The 13,295-nt window shown below is 41.4% G+C and overlaps 1 protein-coding gene across 1 annotated transcript; it reads right to left on the bottom strand.

Annotated features, from left to right (window-relative positions):
• Positions 1–7,012: 7,012 nt before the first annotated feature.
• Positions 7,013–12,853, bottom strand: LOC133275228 (heat shock factor protein 5-like). The gene is made up of 7 exons (XM_061465075.1): positions 12,352–12,853; positions 10,937–11,316; positions 9,571–9,573; positions 9,116–9,199; positions 7,943–8,290; positions 7,715–7,856; positions 7,013–7,077 (listed from the first exon to the last, which is right to left on the bottom strand). The coding sequence occupies exons 1-7, from the start codon at positions 12,851–12,853 to the stop codon at positions 7,013–7,015; spliced, it is 1,524 nt and encodes a 507-aa protein (XP_061321059.1).
• Positions 12,854–13,295: the final 442 nt, after the last annotated feature.

Raw genomic sequence — 13,295 nt, 5'->3', positions numbered from 1 at the left:
CAGGAGATGCGCTCCCGCCGCACGCCTCTGACCGCCACTTGCAAGCCGAGGGCAGCGCGGGGCTGAGCTGACCCCGCCCCGCCGCCTCCCCGCCACTTACCGGGGCGCTGTCGGACGGGCGGGGCGGACCCCGAGGGCACGGACCCGGAGCCGCCGCTGCCCAGCAGCGCTCCCACGCGGTGCAGCCGCTCCAGGGGCTCCTTCTCTGGGCCGGTGCTGCCTCGCCAGACCCAGCGGCAGCGGCTCGGAGCGGGAGCGGAGCCGGGAGCGGCAGAGCGGAGCGCAGCGGCGCGGAGAGCCCCGGCGGGAGGCCCCGGGGGCTGGGGGGAAGCGGGGGGCACCAACGCGGGGAGCGGCGGAGGGAGGGCTCTTGTTCATCGCGGGCAAACCGCAGGGTCGTGTCCCCCCCGCGGAGGGCTGCATCCAGCCTTGCCCGTGCTGCTCCCGGGGGCTGCTCCTGGGCACCGCGGCTCGGAGAGCCTTTGGGGAACCTGCGGAGTCAGTCTCGCTGGGAGACAAACCGCTGGGCCCCGCAGCAGCCGCTCTGTGCTCCGCAGCACGCTCGCAGCATCCTTCATCCCGCAGCTCCGTGAGAAAGGGATGGCTCCGTCACATCAAGGGCTTCCTTTTATTGCAGTCCGCATGGAAAACAAGCAAGATTCCTGCCTTCCCTACGCTGGGCACTATGAACACAAACCCCGCTGGCTCAACCCTCGGTCCCGTGGCCAGAGCCGACAGCGCGCAGAGCCGGGGGAAGCTCCCCCCCCGCCCCAGCCCCAAACAAGACACCCCTGCAGAACAGCAACCCTCACCTGCAGGCTGAGAACCTGCTCGTGCCAGGGAAACGGCAGCCACCACAACTACGGCCCCAGGGAGCTGGAGCCGCTCCGCACCGCGGCCAGCCTGCTGGCGGAGACCCGAGGGCGGGCACGGGACACGCACGGAGGGAAGGACCCGCACGGAAAACCTGGGGAGCACGGCTCACAGACTGCAAACGCCCGGCACCTGCTCTGACACCCGATGTGCCGGGACAGAAAGCTCGTGCTGCCCATCACCTACACAGGGAGACCTCGGGACACAGTGCCACCAACATGGCAATCCACCCTTGCTTAGGCGCATACATACTTCTGCGTCCTGCCTAAATAGAGTGCACTCGCAGGCACCACAGAACCAAGCTCCCGAAGGGTGAATGTCCAGATCCTGATCCGAAATCTAATGCGTTAGTTCAAAACCAAACAGCTGGGCATGTCCTACACACAGTGCTCTCCAAAACACTGCCACCAACTTGAATATTCCCACTTACTTACACAACTACAAGTCCATCCCTGTAAAGCCACATAGGGCACCACTCTCCAGCAATCGAGACCCCGGCTCCCTAAGTGTGAATGTCCAGATCCTGCTCCTTAGCCTCATGTGTCAGAACAGTAACAAATACCCGGACATGTTCTAAACAGTGTGTCCTGCAGAACAGCGCCAACAACATGGATATCCTCACTTCCTTCCACACCTAAAATCCTGTAAAGCCTCACTGGACACCACACTCCAGTAATCAAGACTCCAGCTCCCTAAGTGCCAGTGTCCAGAACCTGCTCCTAAGCCTAATGTCTTAGGACAGAAACAGGAGCTGGACACGTGCTGCGCAGCTATAAAGCTATAAATGAGATACACATTTAGGAAGAAAGCTATAAATAACATAAATTTATTAATAAAGATATAAGTAACATACAAATTTACGCAGACAGCAATAATAACATATAAATATAGAAATAAAGCTATAAGTAACATACAAATATATGAAGAAAGGTAGAAACAGATAAATTTATTAACAAAGCTATAAATAAATTAATAAAGCTATACATAACAAAGTTATGAATACAGCTATAACAAATTTATACATAAAGCAATAAAGTTATGAATAAAGCTATAAATAAAATAAATTAATAAAGCTACACATAACAAAGTTATGAATAATGCTATAACACAAATTTATACATAAAGCTATAAATAACATACAAAGTTATGAAAAAAGTTAAAATAACATATTTATGAATAAAGCTAAAAATAAGATACAAACTTATGAATAAAGCTATAAATAAGAGAGAAATTTATGAAGCTAAAAATAGCATAAATTTATTAATAAAGCTATAAACAGCATACAAATTTAGAATAAAGCTCTAAATAACAAATTTAGAAAGCTATAACAGGCAAATTTACGAGTAAAGTTATAAATAACAAATTTATTAGTAAAGCTATAAATTACACACAAACTTATGAATAAAGCTATAAATAACAGAAATTTATTAATAAAGCTATACATTACACACAAACTTATGAATGAAGCTATAAAAGAAATTTATTAATAAAGCTATGAATAAAATAAAAATCTATGAATAAAGCTAAAAATAACACACAAATTTATGAATAAAGCTATAATTAACATACAAATTTAAGAATAAAGCTATAAATGAAAAATGAATAAAGCTATAAATAACATATAATGCTAGGAGTAAAGTTAAAAATAACATTTACATTTATTAATAAAGCTATGAACAACAAATTTATGAAAAAAGCTATACATAACAAATCTATGAATAACGCCATAAAAAAGACACAAATTTATGAATAAAGATAAAAATAAGAAAAAAATGTATATATAAAGCTATAAATAAATAAAAATTATGAATAAAGCTATAAATAACAAAAAATATTAATAAATCTATAAATAACATAAAAATTATGACTAAAGCTCGAAATAAGATACAAATTTATTATTAAAGCTATAAATACCGTATAAATTAAAGAGTAAAGTTATAAATAAAATAGAAATTTACGAATAAAGCTATAAATAAGAAACAAATTAAAGAATGAAGCTATAAATAAAAAAAAAATTTGTACATAAAGCTATAAATAACATAAAAAAATAAGAATAAAGCTATAAATAAAATACAAACTTATGAAGAAAGCTATCAGTAAGATATAAATTTATGAATAAAGCTATAAATAAGATAAAAATCTATGAATAAAGCTATAAATAAGATACAGATTTATTACTAAAGCTATAAATACCATATAAACTAAAGAGTAAAGTTATAAATAACATAGAAATTTATGAATAAAGCTATACATAAGATACACATTTACGAATAAAGCTATAAATAAAAAATAAATTTATACATAAAGCTATAAATAACATAAAAATTTATGAAGGCTATAAATAACAAATTCATTAATAAAGCTACAAATATCATAAAATTATGAAGAAAGCTGTAAATAAAATACAAATTTATGAATAAAGCTATAAATACCATTTAAATTTATGAATAAAGCTATAAATAACAAACATTTATGAAGGCTATAAATAACATAGAAATTTATGAATAAAGCTCTCAAGAACATATAAATTCATTAATAGAGCTATAAATACCATTAAATTATGAATAAAGCTATAAATAAGATGTAAATTCCTGAAAAAAGCTAAAAATAAAGATATAAATTTCTGAAGAAAGCCATAAATAAGATCCAAATTATTTCTAAAGCTATAAATACCATATAAATTTATGAATAAAGCTATAAATAACATAAAAATTTATGAAGGATATAAATAAAAGACAAATTTATGAATAAAGCTATAAAGTCAATACTAAAGCTATAAACATCATTTAAATTTATGAATAAAGCTATAAATAAGATATAAATTTATGAAAACAGCTATAAATAAGAAATAAATTTATATATAAAGCTCTAAATAACAGAAAAAAAGAATAAAGCAATAAATAACATAAAAATTTATGAAGTCTATAAATAACATAAAATCATTAATAAAGCTATAAATATCATAAAACTGTGAATAAAGCTATAAATAAGATATACATTTCTGAAGAAAGCTAAAAATAAAATACAAATTTATTACTAATGCTATAAATAAGATATAAATTTCTGAAGAAAGCTATAAAGAACATATAAATTCATTAATAAAGCTATAAATATCATAAAATTATGAATAAAGCGACAAATAAAATATAAATTTAGAAACAAAGCTATAAATAACAAAAAAGAATAAAGCTATAAATAACATAAAAATTTATGAAGGCTATAAATAACAAATTCATTAATAAAGCTACAAATATCATAAAATTATGAAGAAAGCTATAAATAACATAAACATTTATGAAGGCTATAAATAACATACAAATTTATGAATAAAGCTCTCAAGAACATGTAAGTTCATTAATAGGGCTATAAATATCATTAAATTAGGAATAAAGCTATAAATAAGATGTACATTTCTGAAGAAAGCTAAAAATAAAGATATAAATTTCTGAAGAAAGCCATAAATAAGATCCAAATTATTTCTAAAGCTATAAATATCATATAAATTTATGAATAAAGCTACAAATAACATAAAAAATTATGAAGGATATAAATAAAAGACAAATTTATGAATAAAGCTATAAAGTCATTACTAAAGCTATAAATATCATTTAAATTTATGAATAAAGCTATAAATAAGATACAAATTTATGAATACAGCTATAAAGAAGAAATAAATTTATACATAAAGCTATAAATAACAGAAAAAAAGAATAAAGCAATAAAGAACATAAAAATTTATGAAGGCTATAAATAACATAAAATTATTTCTAAAGCTATAGATACCATAAAAATTTATGAAGGCTATAAATAAAATACAAATTTATGAATAAAGCTATAAAGTCATTAATGAAGCTATAAGTATCATAAAATTATTAATAAAGCTATAAATATCATAAAATTATGAATAAAGCTACAAATAAGATATAAATTTATGAATTAAGCTATAAAGAACATATAAATTCATTAATAAAGCTATAAATAGCATAAAATTATGAATAAAGCTAAAAATAAGAGAAATTTTTGAAGAAAGCTATAAATAAGACACACATTTATGAATAAAGCTATAAATAAGATATAAATTTATGACTAAAGTTATAAATAACATACAAATTTATGACTAAAGCTATAAAGAAGATATTAATGTATGACTAAAGCTATAAATAAGATTCAAAACTATGAATAAAGCTATAAATAACATATAAATTTCTGAAGAAAGCTATAAATAACATACAAATTTATGACTAAAGCTATAAATTAGATATAAATTTATGACTAAAGCTATAAATAAGATTCAAATCTATGACTAAAGCTATAAATAGGATATAAATTAATGACTAAAGCTATAAATAACATATTAATTTATATATAACTCTATAAATAACATACAAATTTAGGAATAAAGCTATAAATAAGATATAAATTTATGATTAAAGCTATAAATAACATATTAATTTATAAATAACGCTATAAATAACATACAAACTTAGGAATAAAGCTATAAATAAGATATAAATTTATGACTAAAGTTATAAATAACATACAAATTTATGACTAAAGCTATAAAGAAGATATTAATGTATGACTAAAGCTATAAATAAGATTCAAAACTATGAATAAAACTATAAATAACATATACATTTCTGAAGAAAGCTATAAATAACATACAAATTTATGACTAAAGCTATAAATTAGATATAAATTTATGACTAAAGCTATAAATAAGATTCAAATCTATGACTAAAGCTATAAATAGGATATAAATTTATGACTAAAGCTATAAATAACATATTAATTTATATATAACTCTATAAATAACATACAAATTTAGGAATAAAGCTATAAATAAGATATAAATTTATGATTAAAGCTATAAATAACATTAATTTATAAATAACGCTATAAATAACATACAAATTTAGGAATAAAGCTAGAAATAAGATTCAAATCTATGACTAAAGCTATAAATAAGATATAAATTTATGACTAAAGCGATAAATAAAATATAAATTTAGGAATAAAGCTAGAAATAACATATCAATTTATAAATAACGCTATAAATAACATACAAATTTAGGAATAAAGCTAGAAATAAGATTCAAATGTATGACTAAAGCTATAAATAAGATACAAATTTATGACTAAAGCTATAAATAACATATTAATTTATAAATAACGCTATAAATAACACAGGTTTAGGAATAAAGCTATAAATAAGATTCAAATCTATGACTAAAGCTATAAATAAGATATAAATTTATGACTAAAGCTATAAATAAGATACAAATCTATGACTAAAGCTACAAATAAGATTCAAAACTATGAATAAAGCTATAAATGAGATATAAATTTAGAAATAAAGCTATAAATTACATATTAATTTATAAATAACGCTATAAATAACATACAAATTTAGGAATAAAGCTAGAAATAAGATTCAAATCTATGACTGAAGCTATAAATAAGATATAAATATATGACTAAAGCTACAAATAAGATTCAAAACTATGAATAAAGCTATAAATGAGATTCAAATCTATATAAATAATATACAAATTTATAACTAAAGCTATAAATTAGATATAAATTTATGACTAAAGCTATAAATAACATATTAGTTTATAAATAACGCTATAAATAACATACAAATTTAGGAATAAAGCTAGAAATAAGATTCAAATCTATGACTAAAGCTATAAATAAAGATAAAAATTTAGGACTAAAGCTATAAATAAGCTACAAATCTATGACTAAAGCTATAAATAAGATATAAATTTATGACTAAAGCTATAAATAAAAGATTAATTTATAAATAACGCTATAAATAACATACAAATTTAGGAATAAAGCTCGAAATAAGATTCAAATCTATGACTAAAGCTATAAATAAGATATAAATTTATGACTAAAGCTATAAATAACTTATTAAGTTATAAATAACGCTATAAATAACATACAGATTTAGGAATAAAGCTAGAAATAACACATAAATTGAGGAATAGAGCTATCAAGGACATAAGAGTTAGGAAACAGAACAGAAGAGGTTTGACCCTGAACCCAGGCTCCAGCTCTGTGCCGAGCGCTGCTGCCGGACTCGCAGGAGGGAACCAGCCGCCAGCCGCTCCACGGGTTCACACGCTCCTCACTCCGCCGTCTTCCTCCAGAAGCAGCCCCGCTTACAGGCTCCACCTTCCGGCTCCTGGGGATCTAGGAAGCAAACACCACCGAGGAAGTGGCAGGCTTTGCCTACGGCTCAGCTGGCAGCACGCACAGCACCTCTGCTGCCATCAGGGACAGTCCAATCTGGCCAAAGGCGGCCTGCGACTTGAAAATCTGAGCGTGTTTTTCTCCTGTGTTGCAGCACACGTATCAGCAGGCTGCTGTGACATTTATTTAGTGATCTGAGCCACAAAGGTTGCGCTCGGGCACTCACTTGGGCAGCGTGGTGGGGTTTTCCCCTCTTACGTCAACAGTCACCTCATTAGTCGGAGTTCCCTTTGTGGCACTCTCACCCTCCAGCAAACATACCCACAGCCTGCATCTCACTGCTGTGTACTGTGACATGCAGGGCTCTGACACAACTCCCAAAACTTCAGCGTTTATTGACTGAGAGAATTTATTCCCTGGTCCACCTAGGAGTCCTCACCACCAGCTTACGTATAGAAGCGTGTCGGCAAGTACGCCGAGAGCTCCTACGAGTGCAAGAGTTGAACTGAAGGCCCAGTGAGGTACTTAACACTGCAGACAATAACTCAGCTCTTGTGATCTCCCCTTGCCGCAAGAGTTTCAGAGCAGCTGTCTTGGCCACCTCTAAAAAAGGCAGGCTCTCTTAGCAGGGACTTACCCTGCTGTGAGCTGTGTCTTCTCTTCCTGCACGGAGGTTTTGCAGAGGACCCTGGCTCTTCCGCAGCTTTCTTCACTGCCTCGCTTCCTGAAGTGAGCTCTCTCTCTTCCCTCGCAGATCCACATTTAACACTCTCATTCTCCTTTAAATAAACACACCAACAAATGAAATAAACCCAAAGACCACTCAATAGTTTCCTGGGGAGTTTTACCTCCATTTAGCACTTACTTGCTCTGCACTGAACAGCTCATCCACAGCAAACATTTCAGATGACTGAGCTGGGTTTTGATCCAGCTGTTCTTCAGGGGCTCCCTGTGTGCTCACAGAGTCTTGTGCTGTTTCAGCAGCAGCAGCGCTTTCTATGGCCGCATTGATGTAGCTTTCCAACAGCTCTCCATCCCAGCTTTCTGCAGGCTCCGGTGTCACTACATCAGCGCTCTGCGATGCATACATCTCCTCGAGAAACTGAAAGACATCTTCGTAGCTTAATTCCGGCAACTTCTCGTCCTCCAATGCATGATGTGCCCCATCAGAAGGCAGGCATTCAGCTGCAGAAGGTGGCTGCAATTCAGGACTCTGCGAGAAACAAAACACAGGGAATTTCCAGATCAAAAAATCACAACCGTTTTGAGTCAGGGCTGATGGCTTTACTGCTTCTGAGGACTGTGCAGGTCAACCCTTTTTCAGCACACACCAGCAGAGCTTGCTTTGCTTATTCCCTCTGAGGAAAAAAGTATCTCCAAGCTGCTGGAATGCGAAAGGAAGCCCTGGCATTTTTACTGAGGTTCTTTTACTATTTCATAAGCCAGGCCACCCAATAAGGTGCAGTTTCCACCAGAATTCTAGAAAGCATTGACAGGTAGCACTGGAGCTCTCCAGTGATAGGATAGGATAGGATAGGATAGGATAGGATAGGATAGGATAGGATAGCTCTGAGCTGGGGCCAACTCCAAAAGTCAACTTGGTTCTTCTCACGCATCCAATGAAACTCAGGACTGCCACAAGTTGTCTGGGACACAGAAGTGGAGCTGATTCCCAGTATCATAACATTAAAGAATCCCATTTTGTGCAGGCAAGGACTTTCTTCAAAGATAAACGGAGACTCGTGAACTAAAGCGAATTATGGTGAAGTCAAACATAACACTTTTCGAGGAAAAGAACACTCTGCCGATGAGGACACCCGCAATCCCGCTGCCCTGAAACCTCACCTGCATTACAGCACTGCCCCTTTCGTGTTTCAAAGCGGTGCTTTCAAATGGCCATTGGCAAACCACGTTACTTTCCCTTTCGAAAGCAGATCCAGTCTCAAACTTCTCTCCTTCCTGCTGCAAGAACCCAGAACCCTGCGGTCCATGCATGGGGTCTCCTCCCTTCCCCCTGCTCTCTGTGCGCTGCACTCACCTGCACAAAGACGAAGTCGGTGGACGCCGCAGCAGCAGCACTGGCGCTGACAGTCAGAAGACCTCCCTGGGCAGGGGGTGAACACTGCGGGGTGCCTGCAAAATTCAAACACAGGGATCAGACTGCCAGAACTGGTGCCCAGGGTGTACAGTTCTGTTGCTTACTTGCATTAAACACTGCAGTAACCGCTCTGTAAGCCAACTCCCTGAAATGGATTATGACCTCCCCGCCGATTGTAAGACTGAGTTCTCCACCTTAAAACATATTTCTTCTAAAGTATGTAGACACAGATCCAACATACGCATTGCAGAATTAACCAACACACACGGAATCTTCATATTCACTCCTCTCTATCTTAATATCACCTTTTTTTTGATTTGGCTGCTTGACTGTCTCAACACAACACGCCACAGAAAGGGGATTCAGACAGGAAGGGCATGCATGTTCACGCACACACACTGGAATGAAAATGGGATCTTATTCCAAAAAGCAGCTCTGTAGATGAAGCAGTTTCTGCGGGTCTCAGGTTTTGGTGCCACGCAGAGAGAACTTACAAGGAAAGGCACTACTGGCAGGACAGAGAATCTTTAAAATCTGCAGTCCTTCTGGGCGAGAGAGAAATCCCCCATGAAATCAAATCTAGGCCAATGTTCACAGTAATTAAATGGTACAAGTGTGACTTGAGGCGGCCACGTGATCAGAGGAACTTTTGTCCATTTTGGAGCAACAAACACAAGAGCTAAACAACAGGGAGCGAGCTCGTGGACATCCTTCCACAGCAGCACGAGACACGTGTCTGACTCCTGTTACCTCAAAAGCTCGTTCTGAGCAACCTTAGGATGAAATCTGGACATCTTTCAGAAGAACACCCTGTGACCTGCAAACATATTACAGTTCTGGATTGTGCCAAAAATCGAATGATACCTGGGCTTCACTCCCTGGGAACGCCAAAGGATGTTGACAAAGGCAAGAAAACCACCAAAGAAACCTAAAGGGCTACTGTAAAAACAGGGCGAGAGAGCAAAGGAGAGATTGGCTGTAACCTGCTGGAGTGATCCTAAGGAAACAAACATGTAGTACAAAGAGCCTAGTTTCTAAGAGAAGAAAAGGAAGAACCCAAAGGGAAAAAGCGCTTGTGAAACAGGAGGCAGGTGTAAAACGTAACGTCCTCACCATAGGCTATAAAAAGCTACGAGTAAAGTAGAAATTGCACAACTCTTGCACTTAGTAGAGCTTATAGTGAAAGCAGCTCGTGAATCAAACGCGCTGTAATGCCTGTACATCAAGGGGACGAGAACACAGGCAACCGTGTAGCAGCCCAGACTGGTGAGCGATTCTGACCGGGTCTGAAGTGCAGAAGGGTGCTCAGAAAGAACGGTTTGCACTCACACCACCTTTTCTTGGTTTTTTTTTGCCAGCTGCAGCAGTGCCTGATCTAACAGCAAGAAAAACTGCACCTGTGGAAATCCCACTGATGGGCTCGGCTGGCAAAGGGGCCAATTCTTTTGTAATACTTCAAGTGCTCCAGCTGAATCAAGATTCCACACACACCTGCTTCACCCACACGCTTTTGTCCTTCCCTGCTCATTGCAGAGAAGGCATTTCTAAGCTCTCCTGTCTCTGATACAGTTCATCTCATCAGAACCAGAAGAAATGAGCGGCTAAAGCACATTCTGTCACAGGCTGGTTGCAAGTATACGGACAGGGAACACACATCTCTTTGCGAGCACACGCGTCAGATACACACGCAGTGACAGAGCACTGGCGGAAAACATTTCATGCATCGCTTGGCAGGAACTTCTCGAGCAGCAAGCGGAGAACTTTTGCCGTACCCGTTGGATCCCGGCCTTGCAAGCACTGCCCTGGAGACGCGCAGCTGCCCCGTTCTGGAAGGGCAGCACCGGCTGGAGCCCCTCGCTGAAGCGGCAGAAGTGAGCACACGGTCTGGAGAGTGTACGTGACCTCCGTGCAACACTTGTGGAGGACGGGAAAGGGAGCCCCCTGGCCTGGGAAAGCTGGGAGAGCCCCGTGCCATGGCAGCCACGCAACAGAACCCTGCCATGGTCTGGAAGGGACCGGAGGCTGCTGGGAAGTCGCTGCCTGGAAAGCAGGGGGCTCCTGGCATGAGGCGGCTGTGCTGGAGGGCGGAAAGCAGCTGTCTGGATGACAAGGTTGAGGAGCCTCTCCTGCAGTCACCAGTCCTGCAAAACAAAGGGAAACAAGGACTAAGGGAAGGAGTTTTCACTGGCCCTGAAAGGCAGGATGAGGAGCCAAGGCTCCACAACGTTCCCTGGGAAGACCACCTTTGCTCCGATATTCTTCATCCAGAAACAGACTCTATTCTTACACCTAAACATACAGTAACTGCTGCAGCACTACCACCTGAACACACAGGAACACCAGTGCTGTGCCAACACACAGCCATCTCTGGAGCATTCAGTCTCCTGAAACCCTCAGGAGCAAGTGATCCCTACTTAGAAATGCGCTATTAGAAATCAAAATGCGCAGGAGCTGACCAAACCGGCACAAGCCGTTTAGGAAGTGCAGCGCGTTACATCAGGCAGTAAGGTAAAATAAAGGGGGAAGGGTGAAGCGGGGCTCTACCGAACTCCAGTGCGGACAGCACAGGGGCAGCCAAGGCAGGGGCAATGTCCAAATCCTAAACGTGACTCTGAGAGCACTTGATCACAAGTCCTTCAGTTTGTCAAGGAAAACAAAACCAAAGCCAGCTTTTTTCCAGGTAGCTCAACCGGTTGAGTGTAAAAAAGCTCAGACTTTGCCGTTTTGTTACTTCCAAGATATTCCCTTTCATCTTCCCTGGTTTCCTCTCTCGGTCAGTTACGGTTTCATGAAATGGTACTTGCCCTCACACGGTTACCCATCGCTTCACACAGATTTAACGACAGCTTATGGAGCAACCCTTCAAGGAGAAGGAACGTCCATCTGGTAGGGCTGTGCCAGCTCCACAGAGCCAGGGTGAGGGTGTTGTTACTGCAGCCCCCGACGGAGGCTGTCTTGCAGCCGAGGGGCAGACGGAACCACACGCGAACCTCGCTCCCCGTGCCTGCCGGCAGCCCATCTCCCTGCATGAACAACAACGGCTTTCCCGCAGCGGCGGAGCTGAGCGGCCGCCAGCAAGGTCAGGCAAGCCTGCTGCCTGCGGGGGTGCCGATCTAGAAACCCCGCAGCACCCAGTGCTTCTCGGGGCCCCGCAGCCCGGGGCCACCCCAGCTCACCGGGCCTGGCAGCCTCGCCGAGCGTCGAGGGCGGGAGCTGGGAGCGCTGTGCCGGGCGGCTGGGCAGCTCCAGGCCGGCCGCCAGCTTCGCCTTGTTGGCCCTCGTCAGGCGCTTGAGGTTTACGAGGAGCTCGGGGCGGTCGCGGCGGAAATGGGGGCTGTAGAAATGGAGCAGAGCCCCGGCGGAGCTGCCGCCATCGCCCCCCGCCGGGTCCTGCAGGGGCCCGGGCCCCGGCCCCAGCTTGCGGAACCCATAGAGGTTCAGCTGGCGGATGAAGCTGGCGAAGTTCCTGGTCTTAAAGACCTCGCCGTCCAGCGCCGCCCCGTCGCCGGCCGCCTCCGCGCCCAGCAGCTCTCGCTCGAAGAGCCGCTGGTCGATGAGCAGCCCCTCGCCGCGGGCATCCCAGCGCACGGAGCCGCAGCGCGGGCTGTTCACCAGCTCCCAGAGCTTGGCCGGGAAATGGCTGGGGTTGAGAGCAGCGGGCAGCCGCTGGCCCTCCATGGCGCTCCCCGACAACGGACGCACTGGCCACTCGCGCTCCAGCGGCCGCCGGGCAACGCCCGGCCCCGTCGGCCCGCCCTGGGGAGCGACACCGGCCCGAGCGCCGCCCGGCACGGGACCGGCTTCAGCCCGCGCTGTCCGCCGGCCCCGGCCCCGCCACCGCCTCGGCACAGCCGCACCTGCAGCATCGCCGGAGCCCGCCGGGCCCGCAGCGCCTCCCCGCTCCCCCAGCCCCGCCGCTCCCCTCGGCCGCTCCCCGGTCCCTCAGCCCCAAGAACAAAATCACGACAACAAGTTAAAAACCAAACCTGCAGCACCAAGACAAAAGCTCAAATCTCATCGCTATGAACAGCTCTCCAACAAACTTTGCTCCTCTACGTCTAGGCAGGGAAAAGAGAAACACGAACCAGCACTGATGCGCAATGCAACTGCTCGGCACGCG

The sequence above is a fragment of the Pezoporus flaviventris genome, unplaced genomic scaffold, assembly GCF_033815535.1.
Source record: "Pezoporus flaviventris isolate CSIRO_AGI_PZ_B2104156 unplaced genomic scaffold, CSIRO_AGI_Pfla_v1 ptg000037l, whole genome shotgun sequence".
NCBI lineage: Eukaryota > Metazoa > Chordata > Aves > Psittaciformes > Psittacidae > Pezoporus > Pezoporus flaviventris.
This window is presented reverse-complemented; position numbering and strand designations above follow the sequence as displayed.